This window comes from Rhinolophus ferrumequinum, chromosome 3 (assembly GCF_004115265.2).
Source record: "Rhinolophus ferrumequinum isolate MPI-CBG mRhiFer1 chromosome 3, mRhiFer1_v1.p, whole genome shotgun sequence".
Lineage (NCBI taxonomy): Eukaryota > Metazoa > Chordata > Mammalia > Chiroptera > Rhinolophidae > Rhinolophus > Rhinolophus ferrumequinum.
In genome coordinates, this window is record NC_046286.1 from 75953197 (window position 1) to 75977405 (window position 24209).

Below are 24209 nucleotides of genomic sequence, written 5' to 3' on the forward strand. Positions count from 1 at the left end.
TATAGAACCTTAATTTGTATAGCACCACATAATCTACATGGGCTTATATACATTATTGAATTTGATCCTTGCAGCAAATATGGGCTTTGCTAATTTGCTACAGATGAGAATCTAACTCTTAGAGGGCTTAATGGACAAGTCAGGGACAGAGTCCCATTCTACAGACTCTAAAGCCTTTCTCTTTTCTAAATCCCACAATGCTCCTGGCTCATATAGCATTAGTCAGTGGATACTTACATTTCATCACACCTTGAATTTCATAAACAGGCTTGAGAATCAGGGCACCATAGAAGCCTTTAGGGAATGGATTCGTTAAGTCCCACTTGTTTGAAAAATCTGTAAGTTTTACAGTTCGTGTTCTGTTTTTGGGGATCTTCCATTCGACAATCTCCTTTAGGGTATATATATGTTCATCTTCACACTCATAGAATTCTCCTTCTTGTGACAAAGGCAAAGTAAATGAGTGATTTTGATGATTCCTTACCACTCCACAGTTCACCGTTATTTCTCCATTGAGCTCTTCTACTGAGTTGAGCATGATTTTCTCACCCTGCTTTACAACGAGATTCTCTAGTTTTATATCCTTCTGATGATAGAAGCAAGGATGCCCTAGTCTACTTGGTCCAATATGGATGGTCCTTGTAATTTCTTCCATAGTAAGATATGGAGTTTTATCAGCCACAATCTTAAAAAGACCTAAGAACAGAAGTGTGTGAATTACAGAGAGTTCTTACAATAAAAGTTCTCATATGAAAAGCACAGTAAGAGGGTTATAAACAAATATAATGTTGCTTTTGAAAGTAATGTACCTTCATAAAGATTAGAAATACTTGTTTTTGTTTTTTTTAATTAAATGTATTGGGGTGATATTAGTTAATAAAACTATATAGGTTTCAAGCATACAATTATATAATACATAATCTACATATTGCATTGTGTGTTCACAACCCATAAATCCATCACCATATATTTGATGCCCTTTACACTTTTCTGTCTTGGACCCACCGGCCTTACCCTCTGGTGACCACTATACTATTGTCTGTATCCATGAGTTCTTGTTTGTCTTGTTTGTTGCTTTCAGTTTTATATCTCATATATGAGTGAAATCCTATGGTTCTTGACTTTTTCCATCTTATTTCACGTAGCATGATATTATCATATATGCAGTGGAATACGACTCAGCCATAAGAAAGATGAAATACGCCATTTGTGGACAACATGGATGGGTCTTGAGAAATATTTGTTTTAATCCTGATTTAGTCTGTGTAAAATTTAAGTGTATTGTCTGTAGATTACTGGATTATTAGATCTAGGCAACATAAGTGAAGACAAAAAAAAAAAAAAAAAAAAAAAGGTCCTGCTCTTGGAAATGGGAACTCTGTATGGAATACAGGCTATGTGATCTTGAGCAAAGCATTTATTCTCCCATGATCACATTTTTTTATTTTTATTTTTAAAATGACAAGATTGGATTAAATCAGTGTTTCCATAAATATAACCTCAGGACACACCAAAATGAAAAGATATTAGAGAATAAAACTCTTTCATGGGTAAATCAATAATAACAAAGCAATATATATGGAACTAGTTCATGGTGATGGTTGTACAACATTGTGACTTTACTTGACGATACTGAACTATACACTTTAAATGGTAAAATTTGTTATGTATATTTTACCATAATAAAAAAAATTATGCGTATTTATAATTAATTTTAAGATTTCTCAGAAATGTTAGATGCACTTTGACTCACAAGAGGGGAACATAACATGCAAAATTTCTTCAATTTCTTTGATTAAAGAACTCTTGAGAAAACATTCATTAATAAATCCCAACATAATAAGCCATGATATATCAGTGTTCCACATAACTCTCCTTGGAAAATGCCAAGTTAGATAGTTCTGGATTGAATACTCTTGATTATATATCATTCTTTCTTCTCATTACTTCTCTAATTTTGTCAGTTTCACTATTTGAAAATTTTTTCTCCAATGCCATCAAGATAAGTCACTAATACAATGAATGTTTACTATTTAAGACACATTTTTTCATGCTTGTGCATTAAGTATTTAATTTTCTTCTTTGAATTATTTTGCTTTTATTTAATGGGCACATGTGCTGTTTAGCACTTTTAGAAATTTATTTATTGAATAAATTTTAATAAATTCCAGAGAAAATAACAATAAAGGAAAAATTACATAGTTGCTTTCTTAACCCAAAAGAAAATTAAATGACAATATTATATACTAGGATACACTAAGAAGACAGTGCATTAAAAAAACTTACTAGAATAATGTGGAAAGGTCATTTGTTAGCTTATTCAACATACGCATTTCAACCAAATTCATCTACATATCAAATCATTGTTAACCAAGTTACAATGCCTTTTATGTATATTTTAGTTTACTATACAAAAATTCATGGCCAGTTATTTTTGTAGTCGATCTTTGCTCAAACAAAAAAATATAAGATTTTGGTTACTTTTAGATATAAACTTCCTGGGAAAGTGTGGATGATGCAATTCTGTCAAGGAATGAATAAAGTAGCATATGCACTCTGTCCTGAAATCGTTTAGAAATTAAATAGTATCCACTGCACAGTGTGCTTGAAGACAGTAAGGCAAAGAAACATGTACTTTCAAGGAACTTATTTTATTATGTCTTTTACCAGGGAAAATGTAATAAAATAGTATTCTTGAATTCTCCATAGTAAATGAATTTGTGAGTGTGTTCGCATGCACACACATGCACGCACACATTTAATCTCATTTGTCTGTGTGTGAAGAATTATTTCTAAGAGTCCACAATCATTATCATCAGGGTATAGAACATTCAGCAGTTTTTGTGAAATAAGTTTAAAAAATAGCTACCTAGAATCTCATAAATGGTAGAGACACACAGTAGCTTTTCTAGTTTGTTTGTTGTTGTTTTTTCCTATCATAGCTATATTGATGATATAAGTCACAGAAAATTAATTCAGCATTTTCTTTCTTGGGGAATTGAGTTCACCTAAGGTAATAACAAACCTAAAGTGTTATGAGGTAGAAAAAGCCTGAAACCCTAAGGGCCACCATTATTTCAAGTTAATCACACATTTCAGAGCTGTCTTGTTGGTTGTCTCTATTGCAAGAAAACTCCATCTATAAATCTGTGTGTTTTCTCTTAGAAAATGATTAAGTACACAGTTTAGCATACTAAGTAGCAGAGCACAGAAAAAAAATATGATTAACTTATTTCTTCATATACTATTATAGCCAATCCAAAGCCCCTCTCATAAATAGCCATGTAATAAACTAGAGCAAGCTTTTAGATAGAGTATAGTAGTTTCTTTACTGGGGAAAACATAATTTGTTATTCTTCCAAAGAAAAACAAAACACATTTCAGGAGCTGAATGATTATGAGAGTAATCATAAAATAAACCAATATGTCTCTTTCATAAAGTAAGTTAAAAAACAGAAAATAGATATCTGTTCCATATTTGATTGTTACCTATTAAAATGGATATTATTATTATTTTTAAATTAGGAGAAATTGTTTACAAAGACCATGTCACTTAAAAACAAAAATTATAAGGAAATTCAATAAATTGATCCATTGAAAATTAATCAATAAGTGAATTTAGTCTTTAAGATCTTGTTCCCAAATGTTAGGTTTTTAGGAAGTTTACATTCTTAACTAGTTCTTAATAATCTGCAATCACTATTATTAAAAGTAATAGTTACTAATGAAATATGTTTAGAAATTTATAATCCGAATGATTTTTTTTTACGTATACATCATTTATCCTCACATTAATAATAATCTTCTAAGGACAGTAAAACAAATATTACTGGGGGATATGAAAGTGGTCATGATTTTCATCATCATGACTCTAGAATCAAATCAGACTTTTGACGTTCAAGTCTCACAGTCTTGCCACCACACCAGGCCGCCTCCTTATTCTTACATGTATGATTTACAAAGACATTGCTTATGAAAACGTATTTAGTCCAACTCACAAAATTTATATATGCATCTCATGAGCTGGCCTTCCCTTTGCATGAATTAGCCTTTCCAGACCCTTCGGTATGAGAAGAGCAAGTATAATTTCCTGGTTCACTGTGCAGAATATGTGCCCATCAGATTTTTTTTCTATTCTTTTCTTGTTCTATCTCATCAATTTCCACCCAAACATGGAATAATTTTAAAAATTAAAATTTCCAAATGTATGTCACAATATTATTTAATATACATAGCATGATATCATAGTGAAGAGTTCACAGTCTTTTTTTCTGAGTCTAATCTCTAACTTGCTACCCCAGTTGCAACCAAATATATTCCCTCCATCTTTGAAATAAGGAACCTCAGAGTGAACTTTACCTACTAGTTCTCATCTTCCTCTCGTATCATTAAAATTAGAACTATTAAAATATTAGCAGCTTACAATAATGCTGGAAATTCACATGTATGATATTTAATTTTCAAAATAGCAATATAATGCAGTTACAAATAAAACACAAACATTTCACAGATAAATTCATGGAAATTTAAAGAGATGAAATAAATGCTCTATCATCACATAACTCATAAGAAACAAAGTATGTTTTTGTGTCCCTAAAGCTCAAGGGCTTACCGTGTTTCCCCGAAAATAAGACGAAGCCAGACCATCAGCTCTAGTGCATCTCTTGGAGCAAAAATTAATATAAGACCAGGTCTTATTTTACTATAATATACGACCGGGTCTTATATAATGCAAGATCCAGGCTTTATGCTATAATATAATATGATAATATAATATAATACCAGGTCTTATATTAATTTTTGCTCCACAAGACGCATTAAAGCTGATGGTCTGGTTAGGTCTTATTTTCAGGGAAACATGGTAATCACAGAGTTATAAATTTCAACATTTCATTATTATCACAAATCATAAATTATTTGTGCAGGCTGACAGGGATGGTTCCAAGGTGGGTGTCTGCCCTGCTTTTGGATACAGAAAGACTTAGAACTTTTAAAATCTAACAACATAAGAAAGTGAACTTCACTGATATTTAAGACATTGATGGGCACTTGTCTCACCTGTTCATCTGTCAGACGGCACATGTTTCTAGGTGTGAGTAAGGCCTCTGAGGAGACCTGAGAACTGTACAAGGTGAAAGCATTGACAGTGCTGCACAAACCAGTTCATGTGCTTTCAGTGTGCTGCAAGCTACCTGGCCATATTTAAGTGGATTTCTAGAATATATTATCATAGTTTTTAAATAAAGTAACCCACACAAAATGGATAAACGACTTCAAACATTTCCTGCAAGCAAAGCATGTATTGAAATTAAAACTAATATAAACATAAGAACAATAAAAAATGACAGAGTAGACATTTCTACCCCCACTCAAGCTTTTCTTCAGCCATATTATGATATAAAATAATGACACTATAGACAAATGAAAACTGAAAGTGGCTGAAACTTCTTTAACACAAATTTACCAAAATATGGATTTATATTCACGATCATTTTATAAAAACTTGCCCTTGAGATATAGGTAAAGTTATGTCAAATACACACACACAATTTTAAATAAATACATATATATTTGAGATGCATGTTCAGAATATTTAATGCACTGAGCTATGTGAAGAAGATTTGGAGAAAAATCAGACTGCTACATATTTCTCATCATGTGTCTTGTCTCTCTGCCAATAAAGCAAAGTACGTCTCACTTATTTTTGTGAGTATGTGCCTTCGCCTCTTAAAAAAGCTGCACTATTTGCTCTGCAATCAAATTTCCAAACATCCTTGTTATTTTATACTTGCCTATACAGATTTCCCATTTCACATGCTTCTTGTGGCTTTTCCATCATTTTGTTACAACATTCCCAGGATAATTCTTAGGTTAGCATATCCTACACAATCTCCCTCAAGACTACCCAAATCCAATATTTCCACTAGATATTCTAGCTCAAGTAACTCTATTGAAATTAAGATTAAAATAGGGTGCATGAAATTCTCTATCATAGCAAAAAAATCAAAATCCCTGAGCAAAGTTTTGAAATATATAATAATGTTCAAACTGTTTGAAAATTTTCCAGATTTCTCAGAGTCGATCATAGGATTACTGAACATCATTAACCAATGAGTGAGTCCAACAATCTTCATAGAAGAGCAGAAACAAAGAATGTGAAGGGCGGTGTCTGGATGGTTCAGTTGGTTAGTGTGAGCTCTGAACAATGGGGTTGCTGATTCAATTCCCTCAGGGGCCAGTGAGCTGTGCCCTCCACAACTACATTGAAAGCCAATGACTTGGAGCTGATGGGTCTTGGAAAAACACACTGTTTCCCAATAAAATTTATTTAAAAAAAAACAAAGAATGCGCAGAAAGTCACAGTTCATGATAAGAAAATTTTGCATGGTAATTTGAGTATTTGGGAAGGGAGAAGACATATCAAAGATGGTGACCAAGTTTGTTAAAAGTTAGATGAGACTAAGTGAGGCTGTAGAATTCCTATGTTTTAATGTCTTTACATTTATAATGGAATCAGAATTGTCTATAATAGCTATTAAGAATTTTTAATAGTTCTTTTACCTGGAGGTCAAAAAAAAAACCTATCAATTCATTTTTACCTGTTCGAGTCATTTATTGCATTTGGAAAAAGACCTCTTTTTTCCACTAACATTTAAACTCCTTGAAAGGAATGACATCCAATATCTAACACATTGGGGATGTTTAACAAATAATTTACATTAATAATGTTAGATCTTGAAGTGATATTATTTGATATCTATGCTTAAATCTCCATTATAGCCATAGCTTATTAAAAAAGTTGTCATACATATTTGTTTATGTTTAAGATTTCTCTCTCCCAAGCAGTGAGAATGAATATAATAAACCTAGGATGAGGAGAAATAATGTGAGAAATTCTTCTTCTCATAAATATTGGCAGGAGCACAACTCCCTGGACTCTAGTTCTGCAGAGCACTGCCACTTTAGTTACGGGAAGACACATAGAGGCATCAGGACTACAAAGAACCCCCACACACCTTAGTTACCCCAAATCTCTCATTAGGCTTTGTTAGGAGGATCTTCAAAATACCACACATTTACTACTCCTAGCCCTGGATGAGTTTGGGCAATAGAATTTTCCAGAACAGTGACACACAGTTATCCCAACAATAATGCAGATGGGTTAAAAGTGTAAATTATTGATTCAGACAGGCTGTGTTCATTTCAGGCCTCGGCCCTCTCCTCACTGTGAACTTAAGAACTTAAACTCTTATAGCTACGAATTCCTTTTCTATAAAATGGAGAAAATTATATCATCGACCTCATTAAATTAGTGATGTCTAAATGAGTTAATACATGTAAAATGCATAGATAATACATAATATTTAGCATGTACCAAAAAAGCAAATAACAAAAAATAATGGATAGTATTTCTCCTCCTTTTTTTTTTTTTCTGCTCTGGAACTCTAAGCCATTGCAGGATCATTATAAGGTCAGAGAGATTAATACTTATAAAGCCAAAGAGGACCAACGAGATATTCCAGCCTGGATCAAATTAGATGAGACAAAATATATAGAATCCACAATTCAGCATCTGACACTGGCTGAGCAGAAAAATCCCAGTGATGATAACATCCACAGATTTTGTCAGAGTGTTTGAATACGGAAATGAGCATCAGGTGACCTTTCTAGGTGGACTGCCTTTGAGGAAACATTTGCAGGATGCTTAGAAGAATTAGTCTGACCCCATGCTTTGATAAATTGCTTAGAATTTAACCACCATAATTTTATGCACATAATGAGCAGATTATTGGGAGAGGTAAGCACTTTTTAAAATGCAAATGTTGTGCTGCTTATGGTTATTCACAAGGTGTACATTATACTCAGTTGCTGCAGTTCCGTTGAACCAAAGAAACAGCAAAATCCAAGGCATTTCTGGAAATGTGTTTTACTCATGGCTCTGAAAGGTGGTTGAAGCCAAGTGAGGGAGGAGCATACCCTCCCTCTATTTTAATGATCATAATCTTGCTAATGGAATGTTAGTGGAAAGAGTTGAGGAGCCATGTGGTGTTGACTGCATTGTTCAGTATTGATGTTGCCTGAAAATTAAATGTATCTAAGTAGCCACCTGTTTATGCTTACGATTATGTAAAGCCCCATATGTTTCCCTCTCTACACATGGGAGGTAAATATTGAAAAAATTATTCTGGTGTGAAGGGTGAAAACAGCAGCAATTCTTCTATAACTGTCACATATGCTGCAGTGTTTCCTTTAATGTTGTGCTTTGTGTGACTTATTTGCTGATTTTTACCATGCAGTGTTCAAAAAAATATGTTACCCATGGTTACACAAAACAATTAAAAATCAGTTTACATTAAATTCAAATTAGGAAGAGATATAATTTTTCAATGTAGCCATAAGTTTCAAATGAATTTCAAAGCATATGATTTAAATGGATTTTGATTTGCACAATAAATAAAACAGCTTCTTTTTTCTTATAAATTCACAGTATATAAAAAGGAACGTTTTCTTCTGAAGGATATCCTGTTGATTCCATATTACTAGGCAACAAAAAACTAACTCCAATAACATGAATTTCAAAATCCCACCTAAAATCAGCTGCTCTTCAGCTGGCTAGCCCATCACCATACCCTTGGATTTGCTCTGAAAAGCAGCTTGCTGGGCTCCATAGAGACCTGGCCTGGTATGTGGGCAGCAAGAGCTCCTGAGCAGTTTAAAGATGATGAGTTGCATCACAGAACTAGGAGATCTGGTACCAGTAACACCTGTGGAACTTCCTTGGCCTATTCAGAGATTGGCCCTATGGTAGGTTGTAGGAAAAACCAGAGACACTGGAGTTGCTATTATTGAGTACTTCAGACACTGAAGATAAATGAATGGGAGTTTTATATGGTTTGTATCTGATCAAGAAGGGTTTAAATATCAACTGTCTTGCAGCCTAGACATGACAGCCCCTGACTTCTCAATAAAGTATTTGCAAAAACACACAGAATATGACAGAAAAAGATGAAAACTTAACATACCACCAAAAACTAAGAATAATAGACCAACCACCCCCAAAAGACAAAGTAATTTCCTTTCCTAACAAGGAAGATAGAGCTGAAATATGCTGTGTCTCATTAAACAGAAGAGCCCCTCTAAAATTTTTAAAGATAATAAGAAGAATAAAAATAAAAAGAATCAAAATCATTGAATATTTACTATAAGCCAAAGTTTGTAATAAGCACTTAATGATCACCTCATTTAATTTATTCAACTCTTGGAAGAATTTTACAAGATAAATAGTATTTATATTTTTTCAACCTTATAGATTAAGGAAATTAATAAACTGAGGCATTAAAATACATGCATTAAGGAGGTCACCCAGTCTTTTACAATTTTGTGTTTTTTTTCAGTCTTGACATATACATAGAGACAGAAATGTTTTAACAACATTAAAACTACACCATATGCATTCATTTGAATCCCATTTGTTTCATTTTACACTGAACCATGATAAACCTCATGTTTTAAAACATGTTTTACAAATATTATTTTTAATGGCTGTATAATATGTTTTAAGAGATGTATCATTATTTATCTTTTCCCACGTGATTGGGCATTGAAATAGATTCCATTATTTTGCGAGTATAAACAATTCTAAGATGATTATTTCTTTAGAGTTTATTCTAATAAGTGGAACCACTGCGTTAAAGGCCCTTTTCTCAGCAGACTGCTGGTTCCAGGAGGGCAGGACCAAAGGTAAGTTTATCCCTGTCATTAACAGTAATCTCTGCACATGCACAAAAGAAATATCTGTCAATTGACTGGCAGATGGCTCTTGAAATATGTCAAATTATTTTCAGAAAGGTTATAATGTTCTTTCTATCCTTCAGTTGGGTTTGAGAGTGACTGCTTGACAATATCTTTCTTAATTTTATCATAATCATAGAAGCTTAGCTAATAAATATGTGGGGAAATTGTCATTATTGTTTTAATTTACATCAATGAATCTGAACTAATTTCTGTGTGGTAACAAGCCATTTAAATTTCTTCTATCCTTTATCCATTTCCCATTCAGTGTTCTCCTAGACTATTTAATAGATTTTTTTTTTTTTTTCTGGTTTTACATTTTCGGGATATCTAGTCTTTTTTAAATTGTGTCATTTTGTTGTTAAACTTTTCTTCCTGATTTTACTTTTCTGATATACAGATAGTTCCATTTCTGTAATTGAATATATTGTTTATGGTTTTTCACCGTTGTTCTAAATACAAACATAAAATAGTTTTACTACAAATGTAACTTTTTCGTTTACTTCAAATTTCCTTTACTATGTGGTATACGGTTGATGATCCAACTTCATCAATTGTTTTGTAAATTGATAATCATACTACATTAATTTAATAAATAATTCTTCCTTTAACACCAGATATGTAGTACTAACTTTTATCAAATAGAAATAGACTATATTAAGGTCTGTTTCAGAGCCATAAACAAAGGCTTAAGTTCAGGGGCACTTGAGGCAAATTCAAAGCATTCTTCTGATGCTTCTATAACAAGTACAACTATTATTAGTTTATTTTCTCAGCTTTGATTTTTCTGTAAGTAATATGCAGTATAATTTATTCTAACTTTATAATAGGTTTCAATATGGGCAGGACAAGTACTCCCTTATTGTTCTGCCTTTTAAATATTTGCTTGAATATTTTTACTTGTTATTCTCCCAAATGAACTTTAGAATAACTTTCTCAAAAGCCAATAAATATAATAATAATTATGTTTATTATATGGTAATTAGATATATCATTGTGTTAATCTCAAACTTTACGTACGATTGATATATATGTATATATATATACACACACACACAATATTGAGCTTTCTGATTCAAGCACTTAAAGTACATTTTTGTTTATTTTTAATAAATAAGGAAGCATTTATAATATTTTTAAGTAAATAAGAAAATAAATGAGTTACAGTTTTATAATATTTTTATACTCGGTGTAAAGATAGTAAGGCTAGCTGTTTTATGCTTTTCCATTGTTATTTTAAAATATATTACCCTTATATACTCTAAATGGTTATAAATGGAAAGTTATGACTATATACATATACACATATATACATATATACATATATATTCGTCTTCACATCAATATATATTTGTTTAGGTGCATATTTTATTTATATACTCTCCATATATTAACTTATATATTTTTATCCTATCATCTTACTAAACTCATTAAATTCTAAAAATATTAAAAATTTTGTTTCATTTGATTCCATTGGTTTTTCTGGATAAGCTTACTGCAAATAATGATTATCACATTGTTTCTAAAATCTTTCTAATTCATTTGTTTTGGCCTATTTTTACATCCTTAGAATGATCAAATGGTATTAAGTAAGAGTGAAAACAATCACTCTTATGCGAATGATGCTTCTTTTCTATGACTCAGTGGGCTCTACTGCTTGGTGTCAGTATGTGACTCCAGGGCAATGCTGACAGTGTGACCTCTGCCACATTGTGTTAGACCTCGACATTTTCCAGCATTCTGAAGGTGTTTAAACTCATGTTGCTTCCACACAACCTTAAATAGGGATACCAAAAACCATTGAACTATATACTTTAAACAACTGAATTTTATGCTATGCAAATAACAGCTTAATAAAGCTGTTATTGTAAACAAAATGGGAGAGAGGCAGAATGGACAGTTAAGTAATAGCTTCAAAAAGCAGATTGGCTATCTCATTAGTTCCTAGTGGAGATGTAAATCGACGGAGTATATATAGAATGTGATTTGGCAATATGTTTCAAAAGCTTTAAAAACATTTTTACTTCTAAAGTCATAATGTCATGTATGTGAAATCATTATAATAATCTGAATACAGACAAAACTTCAGTTAAAAGACTGCTCATGATAGCATAAATTGCATAAATGACCATATTCAGGATGGATTTAATAAATTATGATATATGCATATGAGGAACTATTACATAGAAAATAAAAGTACTTTTTGAAAAATATTTAATAACATAGGCAAATCCTAAGAAATAAGCCTGTTTTCCATTATATTTAAATATGTGTCTATTTGTGTGTACAATGTATTGAAAAACAATGGAAGAAATGTGATGAGATTATAAGGAGCTTTAATTTCCTTCTCTGCATTTTCTTCCATTTTCTAACTTTCTACAAGATTATGTGGTATTTGTCAAATAGGAAAAATAAATACATTTTATTACTTTAAAAAGCTATATGTCCACACTAACACCTGCACATGGTGTTTATAGCAACTTTATTGATAATTGCCAAAATTTAGAGGCAACCAAGATGTCTTTCAGTAAGTAAATGGGTAAACAAACTATTGTATATCCAGACGATGAAATATGCAGTGCTAAAAAAAATGAGATATCAAGCCATGAGAAAACATGAAGGAACCTTAAATTAATATTACTAAATGAAAGAAGACAATCCGAAAAGGCTACATACTTTATGATTCTAACTCGTATGTAACATTCTGTTAAAGGCAAAACTATGGAAACAATAGAAAGATCAGTGGGTGCCAGGGGTTGCAGGGGCGGAAGGATGAGCAGGCAGAGCACAGAGGATTTTTAGGGCAGTAAAAATACTCTGCGTGATACCATGATGATGGTTACATGCCATCACACGTTTGTCTAAACCTATAGAATGTACAACACCAAGAGTGAACCATTATGTAAACCATGAACTTTGATTATGATGTGTCAAGGTAGGTTCATCAATTGCGACAAGTGAACCACTCTGGTGGGGGATGTTGATAATGGAGGCTATGCATGTGTGGAAGCAGGGGGATATGGGAAATCTCTACTTTTCCCTCAATTATACTGTGAACCTCAAACTGCTCTTTAAAAAATAGTCTGTTTTGAAAAGGCTTTTGTTCCAATGGCAGAACCTCTAAATAACTGATATATAATTATGTATAAATATAGTAATGTGCTTTACCAATGTCCAGTTAAGAGAGTCCAGGAACTGAAGACCTGAGTAGACAATTTTTGAAGGAAAATTTCGTTCCTGTATGGTGATACTGCTGTGGTAATACCATAAAAAGCTACAGAGGAATTGTGCATGTAGCAAATAAGAAAATAAATGAGTTACAGTTTTATAATTCTAAAGTTATATGAGGGTAGCAAAGAGCAAAAAATGAATTAGATTTTGAAGATGTACATTAAATACTAATACTATGAAAACTTATAGAACAGTGCCAGTTGTGGAAAAGCCTATTTTAAGATGACCATTGTGACAGAGTTCTGATCTGAGGCTAAAATGTCCATAGGTGGCTGAAAAGAACATTTTGACCTAGAACTGCAGTCTATTTATCTTCCCGGTAATACACATTTTAGTTTATCCAAGGACCAAGGATTTAGAGAAACACAACCTGGTGATGTACTAATGAGTAGAGGGAAAAAAAAAAACTGAAACTGAAAATTAGTGTAAAAGCCTGAATTTCTTGTGCATTCAGATTGCTTCACATTTTCTTGCATAGTATATACAGAACATGTCTTTTAGTCTAGGAAAATATTTTGTAAAATAAACATAGCTGAATTTACTTTGCTTAAGTGAGCACAGTGGGGAAGAGATGCCTTAAGAGAAGTTGACCCAGAAAATTTGGAAGAATAGCTCGTGATTCCTTGAATAGCAAATTATCCAAAAGGCAGGGAGCCTATTCACGGCTTCTCTGAATTATGTCTTCATAACATCCAGATGGAAAAACAGGAGCAAATTCTGCCTTATATTTTACTAAAGTCCTTCAAAAAACAGGCGATAAAAAGGTTATTCACTATACAGCTATTAAATATATTTATTTTAAATATTTTTGCATAACAATTGTCCATCAGAAAATTTCTAAAAGAAATTTAGAAACTGATATCTTAGCCAAATGTAAAAAATAAATTGGTATAATCATAAAATGGCTACATATAAAAGATTTAGTCATTTTAATGTTAAACGGAACATATAATAAATGACCATTCAATGTACTATTATATGTTTTCTATCAATTAAGTATATAGTTGTTTTCCAAATGAAACAATGGGGAAATTCATTATAAAATGTTAATATACGTATTATGTATTTTGATACTCAGGCACAAAGGAGCACGTTTCATAAATTTTAGTCATTTAGTCTGAATCGATTTTTTGCAAAAATAATTCTATTATTAATCTAATTTTTGCCATTGGTTGTTCTTAATCCTTTCCTGTATTTTTTCCCCACATGTACAATTAAAATTATTAAGAGTCTTACTGTTAAGGTAAATAGATTTGTTGGTAGATAATTCTCCATGACATTTCTACACGATTCAGAATTTGGAGGTAACAGATTTATTTCCTGGCCAGTATAGAAATGATAGAAAACATCTCCCTCTTGAGAGACATTCTAGAATCATGGTCACCCCTCCCCCTCAAAGATTTTATTACATTCCAGGGTAATAAAGACAATGTTTTCCTCCAGGGCAAAGATTGGCAGGTTTGCCAGCGTCCCGTGTACGTTTGGGATTTTCTACACTCAGTCTTCCTCCTGGCCCTGCTCTGTATTACCCTGTGGGACATGGGGCTCAAGTGGGAACCACTAAGGCATGAAGCTCATGCTGTCTGCTGTGCCACGAGAAATAAACTGCTATATTCAGATGGGCTCATTATGTCTTTAATGACCTAGTTTCTAGAAGTGCAGCAAGTCAGCCTGACAGCTACATGGCTACTTAGGGATGGCTTGACCACCTGACAGATAAGATACATTTAACCATTTCTCTGGTAGAAATTAACTTAAGTAGGAAGGGCTGCCTAAACTTTGTCTTTAAAGCATGATTTAAATCCATTAAATATATGAACGAAATTTTGTATTTAGTGGCTTTTCTAACATTTTTCTAAAAAGTCACATTTTGTGTTGTTTTAGGAGTGGCATTAGTTTAGATCTTTTTTAACATTACAATGCTTACTGCATATAACAAAAAAAAAAAGAAAGAAAGAATGGCACATATCCACGGGATCTGTGGATCTTCCTTATAACACTGATTTTGGCTGACAAAGGACCATCTCACTGTTTGTCTACGATTAAGCAAGCAGTGCACCAGAGCACAGAATCTGGAACCATGGTATTTAGATGTGTATTGATGCTGTCCAAAACAGTAGCACTACCAGAGACATTGTACTGAGCATTTAAATGTGGCTACTTGAAATGCACATAGCCAGAAATGAGATGTGCCATAAGTGGAAAACACATTTTAAAGACTGAGCATGAGAAGATTGCAAAATATCTCAATAAATTTTATATTGATTAGATTTTAAAAGGATATTTTAGATCTATCTTTTAAATGAAATATATTATTAAAATTGATTTCACATGTTTTTCTTTTAACTTCTTTTTATGTCTGTGCTAGTCAGCCTCCAAGATTGCCCCAGGTGATTTCTGCCTTCTAAAAGTCACACCCTTGTGCAGTTTTCTCCTGGGCTGTATCAGCATTTGTCTGTGTGATCAAAAGAATACATCATGCATTGCTTAACAATGGGGATAAGGTCCAAGAAATGCATCATTAGGTGGTTTCATTATTGTGGGAAAATCACAGAGTGCACATACCCCAACCTAGATGGTATAGCCTACTACTAACACCTGGGCTCTATGGTATAGCCTACTGCTCCTAGGCTACAAACCTACATAGCATGTTACTATACTGAATATTGTAGGCAATTATAACACAATGGTAAATATTTCTATGTCTAAACATACCCTAACCATAGAAAAAATATAGTAAAAATATGGTAAAAATTTTTTTAAATGACACAACTGTATAGGGCACTTGCCATGAATGGAGCTTGCGGGACTGGAAGCTGCTCTGGATGAGTCTGTGAGTGAGGGGTGAGAGAATTTGAGTGCTTAGGACATGACTGTACACTGCTGTAGACTATATAAACACTGTGTAATTAGGCTACATTAAATTTATTTGAAAAAGTCTTTCTTCAATAATAAATTAACCTTAGCTTATTATAACATTTTTACTTTATAAGCATTTTATATTTTGTTACTCCTTGACTTCTTAAAAATAATATTTAGCTTAAAACACAAACACACTGTACAGCTGTACAAAAATGCTTTTTTCATGTACTTATTCTATATACTTTTTATTTTAAAAATTATTTTTTTACCTTTCAAATTCTTGTTAAACACTAAGGCATAAACACCCATAAACCTAGATCTACACAGGGTCAGGGTCATCAATATCACTGTCTTCTGCCTCCACATCTGGTCCCAATGGAAGGTCTTCAGGGACCATAACATGCACGGAGCTGACATCTCCTATGATAACAAGGCCTTCATCTGGAATACCTCCTGAAGCACCTGTCTGAGGTGTCACTCTTTTCAGAAATACGTCCATGGTGATTTGCTTGTCTTCTTTTTCTTTTCTTTTCTTTCCTTTTATTTTTTTTTGTCAGAGATATACTTATAAGCAGATAATTCACTATGAACATTTCTCCCTAAAAAATAAGCAGATAATTCACTATGAATATTTCTCTAAAAAAATTCAGGTGTGAGGTTCCATGTTTTCAAAATTTTTAAGGAGCTTTATGAGTTCTGCAAATGCTTCTGTTAAACCCTTTACTATGAATTTGGTGGGGGTTCTTCTTGTTCTTCTCCTGAATCTTCCTTTTCTCCTGCTTATTCTGCAGCTATGCATTTCTATACCACGTCCCACATTCCTCATTAGTCAGTTCCTCAGGAACCACATTTAGGAGCTTCTCAAGGTCACCCTCATTCACACCCAGGTACAAGTTGTTTGCCATCTCAAACACAGCCTTGTTGATTTTTGCATCCTCCTCTTTCTTGGCAAATCCTTTGAAGTCATGGATGAAGCTCTTGAGTTTCTTCTTCCAGATGCCATTCATACACCCCTTGGTGACATCTCCCCAAGCCAAAACAAGGTTCTTGATGCAGTCATAGATGTTGTAATCCTTCCAGAATTGCATCAGTGTCTTTTGGTGTCTTCCTCCATTGCAGCAGTAGCCTGGGTAAAAGTTCTCCTCTTGTAATAGGCCTTAAAAGCTGCGATTAGTTGAATCACAGAGGCAGTGTTTGGAGGAAGAAAGACCACTTTTATATTGGGATGAAGATCCCAATAAAAGGAGAATATCCAGGAACATTATCAACAAAAAGAATATCCAGGAGCATTATCAACAAAAAGCAAAATCTTGAAAGATATGGTTTTTTTTCTAAACAGTACTTCTCCATAAACTGGCACAGCAATTCAGGAGGGCATCTTGGAGGAGGAGCTGGGTCACCGTGACTTCTTATTGCTCCTGTGGTACACTAGCAGTCTGTGCTTATTGATATGCTTGAAGGCCCTACGTCCTCACTGTGCCTTATCACAAAGGGTTTCAATTTGTAGCCTGCAACATTGCCCCCAAGCAAGACTGTTACGCTTTTCTTAAAAACCTTTGAACCTGCCATTGACTTTGCCTCCTTATGATTATCCATTTCAGGCATCGATTCCAGAATAGGGAGGCTCAGAAAAACTTATGTAAATTTGATGTTTGGGGAACAATAACAACAACAACAACAACAACAATAAAACTGTTCATCAGAAAAAAAGTATTAAAACACTTTCTTTCTGGCTAGTTCTCATCTCTAATGAGAAGGCATTTATTATGCATATATTATAACACTTCAAAGGAGGAAGAAATCTTTCCAGGAAGTAATCCAGAAATTTGGAACTTTATTATAACCCAAACATTACATGATTTACCAATCTGTGGGGATAATACAACTGATTACCAAATATCAGAATGTATTTTTATTGTTGTTGGCAAGATGGTATGTTTTCTAGGTCATAAAAGGGTTCAGCAAAGAGGGCTGTCTTCTAAAAGAACAAATTATACTTGTAAAGCAGTATGTTTATTTCCATAACAAACTGAAATGATTGCTTTTTATTTCTTTTAATATATTGGGCATTTTTTGAGGTGACAAAATAGAGACCTATGGAAACATAACATTAATATAGGGTGCAATCAATGATGTATGTTGCTAGTTTAGTCCCCCAATCACATTTTAGTAAAAATGCAACTTCCAGTTTGTCCTCTGAAAATGTTCTTGCCAAATCCCTACAAAGCTTTCCTTTCTTGATTCTTGCTTGAGTTTCCGTTTGCTGAATATGCTTCTATAAAGCTATATTTATTGGTCAAAGACTGGGAATCTTTCTCACTAGAGTATCTTTATTTGCAAATAAATCATTATGGCCACCATTGCCAAGGTTATGGTGATCTCCATCAAAACTTTTGAATTACAATGAGAAATAAAGGATCTGTGTTAATATGTTTTACTTTAGTACAGAAGGTTGAATGATGTCAGCAAAAATGGTAGAATAAGGACCTTTGAAAATCATCTCCTCCATAACAGCAATGGAAAAACTGGTAAAAAAAAATGTTTTTCAAAATTAATGTTTTCAGGATTCTGGAAATTAACCAAAGGACTGAAATAATCTGGAGAACATTTATTAATGAAAAATGGCTGAATCTTGGTAAGAACAGCAAACTTTGTGGCATTCTAACTTGCTGTATTCCCACTCCTCCCATCCTTTTCAACTCCATAGTATCCTTGAAAACCAACAGCCTGCAGTCGTGGCAAAACAAGCATCCCAGAAGACACAGGAAGGGGCAAAAAGGAGCTAGAGTTCCTTTAAAGCTCATTCTCAGAGAATTGTCATTATTTAACATGTCTGGAAGATTCTACTTTGAACATAGTCTCTATTTTATTTCATTTTGAGTTCACTTGGTGGGAAAAGACTTTTCCTCAGAGCATTTGTCAAACATAATGAGAGGCAATTATTTAATTTTTGTGGCTATCTGCAGTGGTGCATAATAGTTGGGAAAAACAATAGGCCAACCAAAAATCTTAAAAGGAAAAGTTGAGAATTGAGATGTCCATGGGACATTGAGGAGTTCCAACTTATTTATTCCTGGGAATCTAGAAGACCCCATACATATGTAGGACTGTGTATGTACCCAGAACTGCGTGTACACTCAGGAAAGACCTGAGAAGGCACTAAGCTCTCAATTCTGGATGACTTTGAAGCTCTACACGAGGAAGAAGCAAAGGCTAAGCAAGAGTTTTCAACTGCCTGATGAAATGTTGAAGGCAGCCCCCCAAATGAACACAGAACCCTTCAAGAAGACTGGGAGACTTCTTGGTTCCAGTTGTTTAAGGAAATCTTGGTCCAGACATCAATTTCCCACTAAACTAACTGAGCAGAGATTTAAGGGGCCACACATGAAAATAATGTAGACTTTATAGGTTTAGATCAGAAACATCACTGAACAACTAGCAATAACAACAAGCCCTGAAAGGAGAATCAGATTCCTAGAGTTTACACATTATACTGTTTAAAATATCCAGTTTTCAAAAACAAATTATAAGACAGGAAAAAGAACAAGAAAGTATGAAAGTATGGCCCATACACAGGTTAAAAAGAAAAAATTAATAAAAAACAATCCATAGAAATTGTCTCTGAGAAAGCCCAGACATTGGACTTCTTACAGAAAGAATTTAAATAAGCTATTTTAAATATGTTCAAAAGCTAAAGTGAACTACGGTATGTCTACAGAACTAAAATAAAGTATGAATATGAAGTCGTACAAGTGGAAAGTATAAATCAAATTTGAGAATAGATCAATTGAGATTATCAATTCTGAGAAACAAAGTCTGAAAAAGCAAAAAAAAAATCCCCAAAACTGAATAGAGTCTCAAAGACCTATGAAACACCAACAAGCATATCAGCATATGAATAATGGGTGTCCCAAAAAAAGAGGCTAGAGGAAAAGATGGAGAAAGGACATCTGAAGAAATGATGGCAAAAAACTCCAGAATTTCATGAAAAATATTAATCTACATGTTCAAGAAACTCACCGTATTCCAGGTAGGATAAACTAAAAGATCCATGCCTATACATATCATGATCAAACTGTTGAAAACCAAAAACAAATAAAGAATTTTGAAAACATCAAAAGAGAAAAGACTCATCATGTACAAGGGTTTCACAGTAAGATTAAAAGCTAATTTCTACTCATAAACCATAGAGGCCATAAATCACTGGGATGAAATATTTAAAGTGTTGAAAGAAAAGGACTATCAACCAAAATTCTGAATTTACAAAAAAAAAATATTCTTTAAAATTGAAAGGGAAATTAAGGCACATCCAGATAAATAAAAACTGAATTTGTCACTATCAAATCTGCCATACAAGAAATACTAAAGGGAGTGTGTTTTCAAATGTTTTTTCTCCTATCTTATTTAAAAGAAAATTGCATAAAAATTATTATAAATCTCTGTTGATGGACACACAATGTATAAAAATGTAATTTTTATGATAATAACAACTCGAAGAGGTAGGAAATGGAGCTACAGAGAAGGCAAAATGTAATATACTTTTGAAATCAAATTAGTTAATTCAAACTAGATTGTTATAAATTTAGACGTAAATTGTAATCCTCAGGCAACCATTGGAAAAAAATAACTAAAATTATATACAAATATTTAAAAGGCATTGGATTTTTGGTTTTTGTCCTGGCATATAGGAGTTTGGAAGTTGTTATTCCATCATAACAAAAAGTAAAAAGGGGGGCTGGCCTGGTGGCTCAGGCGGTTGGAGCTCCATGCTCCTAACTGCGAAGGCTGCCGGTTCGATTCCTACATGGGCCTGTGGGCTCTCAACCATAAGGTTGCTGGTTCAACTCCTCGAGTCCCATAAGGAATGGTGGGCTCCGTCTCCTGCAACTAAGATTGAACACTGCACCTTGAGCTGAGCTGCCTCCCGGATGGCTCAGTTGGTTGGAGCGCGTCCTCTCAACCACAAGGTTGCCGAGGTTCGACTCCTCGACTCCCGCAAGGGATGGTGGGCAGCGCCCCCTGCAACTAGCACCAGCAACTGGACCTGGAGCTGAGCTGCACCCTCCACAACTAAGACTGAAAGGACAACAACTTGAAGCTGAATGGCACCCTCCACAACTAAGACTGAAAGGACAACAACTTGACTTGGAAAAAAATCCTGGAAGTACACATTGTTCCCCAATAAAGTCCTGTTCCCCTTCCTCAATAAAATCTTAAAAAAAAAAAAAAAGTGAAAAGGGAAACAAACTGAAAAAACAACAATTCTTCTGAGACCCATCAGAGAAGTGACAAAGGGCAAACCACTACCTCCAAAATTGGAGAGACAGAGAAGCAAGTAGAATCACAACTTACCAGAAAAGAAACCTCTACATAAATCAGTACCAGGGTAGGAATAACTGAACTGAAATTGAAAAATTATTGGTGGCTCAGAGTGGGCAATTCTGAGAGTAAAAAAACCAAAACACTTCTGGGGTACGGGGTGGGGGAGTGGGGCATAGTCATATGCTCACTCCCCGCCGCACACACACACAGACAATTTTATGTGTTACATCAGGAACTTGACCAGTCTCTCACAGTGAATATCAGAGAAAAATCTCCTCATGCTTCTTGCAGGGGGAGGGTAAAAGAAACCATTTTGAAATAGGCCACAGCATTCTGTTCCTTTAAACAAGGCCTGTACTCAAGAGAAACTATTGGTGTTTTATCAGGACACACTGACCTGGGGGGTGAAAATATGCAACTAACGGCTTCTCTAGCCTTCCACTTAGGGAAAGGAAATACCCAGCTCTACTTTGCTGCAATTTTCCACATGAAAGGGAAATACCCAACTCCAGCCTACTCTTGTCATCCTGTCCCACCTAAGGGGTGGGGAACTGAACTGAGAAGCACTTGTGAGGTTCACAGTTCTGAGGCACAGGCTCACAAAAATATGGAGACCTAATTTTAGGACTATAGAATGTTTCACACACATACCCTGCTACAGTTTATTGTCATATTACTAACAACTGTATTTACAGTATATCAATTACAAGGTCTAGTAAAATGCAAAAAATACAATTGAAGAGACAGTGCAAGCATCAGAATATGACCGATAGATGGCAAGGATGTTAGAATAATCAAACCAGGAATGTAAGGCAATTATGGTTAATATACTAAAGGCTCTAATGACTGAAGTAAAGCAGGTGGACAATGTAAGCAGAGAAAGAGAAACCTAAGAAAATATCAAAAGAAATGCTAGAAATCTAAAATACTATAAACAGAAATGAAGAATGAGCCTTTAATAGGCTCATTAGTAGACCAAATGCAGCTGAGGAAATAATCTCTACTATTGAGGATGTATTAATAGAACTCCCCAAAACAGAAAAGCAAGGAGGAAAAAACAAAACAAAACAAAAACACAGAACAGAATATCCAAGTAATGTGGGACAACAAAAACATGTATAATTTGCATAATGGAAATGCCAGAAAGAAAATAAAGAGAAATAAGAACAGAAGTAATAATAGAAGCAATAATGACTGAGGATTTTCCCAAGTTAATGACAGACACCAAACAACAAACCATAGATTTAGGAAGCCCAAAGAACAGTAAACAAGATAATTGGGGGGTGGGGGAGTGGGGGAGGAGACCGCCTATAAACATCATATTCAATTTGCAGAAAATCAAAGATTAAAAAAATCTTGAAGGAAGCCACGGGAATTAAACACCTAACCTATAGAAGAACAAAGATGAGAATTAATTCCAACTACTCCTCAGAAACCACCAAGCAAGAAGAGAGTAGAGTATGGGATTGCAAATTTATACACCTACTATGGAGGTTCCTCAAAACAATTAAAAATGGAAATAACATATGACCTAGAAAATTTCTTTGGGTATTTAGCCAAAGAAATCCAAAACACTGATTTGAAATGACATATGCTTCCCGATGTTCACAGCAGCATTATTTACAATAACCAAGATATAGAAGCAATCTAAGCAACCACTGATAGACAATTGGATAAAGAAGTAGTGGTACATATATACAATGGAATTTTACTCAGCCATAAAAAAGAATGAAATCTTGCCATTTGCAACAACATGGATGGACCTAGAGGATAATATGCTAATGAAATAAAACAGAAAGACAAATACTGTATGATGTCATTTATATTTGGAATCTAAAAAAAAAAAAAACAAAAAAACCCAAAATAAACAAAAACAAAAATAAAAACATAGATACAGAGAACTGATCAATGTTTGCCAGATGGGAGGGTGATTGGGGGGCTGGGTGAAAAAAGGGGAGGAATTAAGAAGCACAAATTGTCAGTTACAAAATAGTCATGGGATCTAATGCACAGCATGGAGAACATAAGTAATAATATTGTAATAACTATGTATGTTGTCAGGTGGGTACTAGATTTACTGTAGGATCACTTTGTAAGTTTTATAAATGTCTACTACAATACTGAATGTCAACTGTACTTGAAAAATTTAAAAATATATATTTAAAAATAATTAGAGAGAATAGAGTGAAGCATTTCAAGTGTTGAAAAAAAGAAAACCCATCAACCTGGAATTCTGTATCCTAAGAAATTGTTTTTCAAAAGTGAAGAAGAATTAAAGCCATTTTCAGACAAATAACTGAGGGAATTTGTTGCTGATAGACCTGCTTTGCAAGAAATGAAAAAAAGTTTTTCAGATAGGAAAAACAAAAAAATTATATAGGTCAGAAACTTGGATCTACATAAACAAAGGAAAAGCATCAGACAAGAAATAAATGTGGGTAACATAAAAACTTTCATTTTCTTATTCTTAATTGATCTAAAGGTAAAAGTTTGTTTATAATAATAATATCAACAATGCATTCAACTGTGTATGCTTACATATAAGTGAAACGAATGACAGCAATGATACAAAGCACAGGAGGAATGAATTAGGAAAATTTTGTTATTGTAAGACACTTACATTATTCATGAAGCAATATAGTATTATTGGAAACTAGACTTGGATTAATTGTAAATGTATACTGGACAACCACTAAACAAAGTTTTTAAAAGTAGTAAAATAAGTATAACTGAAATGCTGGGAGAGAAAATGGAATCATACAACATGCTCAATTAAACCCCCAAAAGACAGAAAAGGTATAGAAGACAAAAATAGAAACAAAGAACAAATAGAAAATAGTAGCAAATATCATAGACATGAATCCAACTATACCAATAATCACTTTTAATGTCAATGGTGTGAATACAAAAATGAAGAGATAGAGATTATCATAGTGGATCAAAAACCAAGACCCAACTATATATTGTCTACAAGAAATCCACTTTAAATATAAAGACACATA

At 33.6% G+C, this 24209-nt stretch overlaps 1 protein-coding gene across 1 annotated transcript in view; it reads right to left on the bottom strand.

Moving 5' to 3' along the window:
• Positions 1-24209, bottom strand: part of THEMIS (thymocyte selection associated) — a 167456-nt gene that overhangs the window by 86953 nt on the left and 56294 nt on the right. The window contains exon 3 of the mRNA XM_033102695.1: positions 238-696. Coding sequence (XP_032958586.1) covers positions 238-696 — 459 coding nt within the window. The remainder of the gene's footprint in view (positions 1-237; positions 697-24209) is intronic.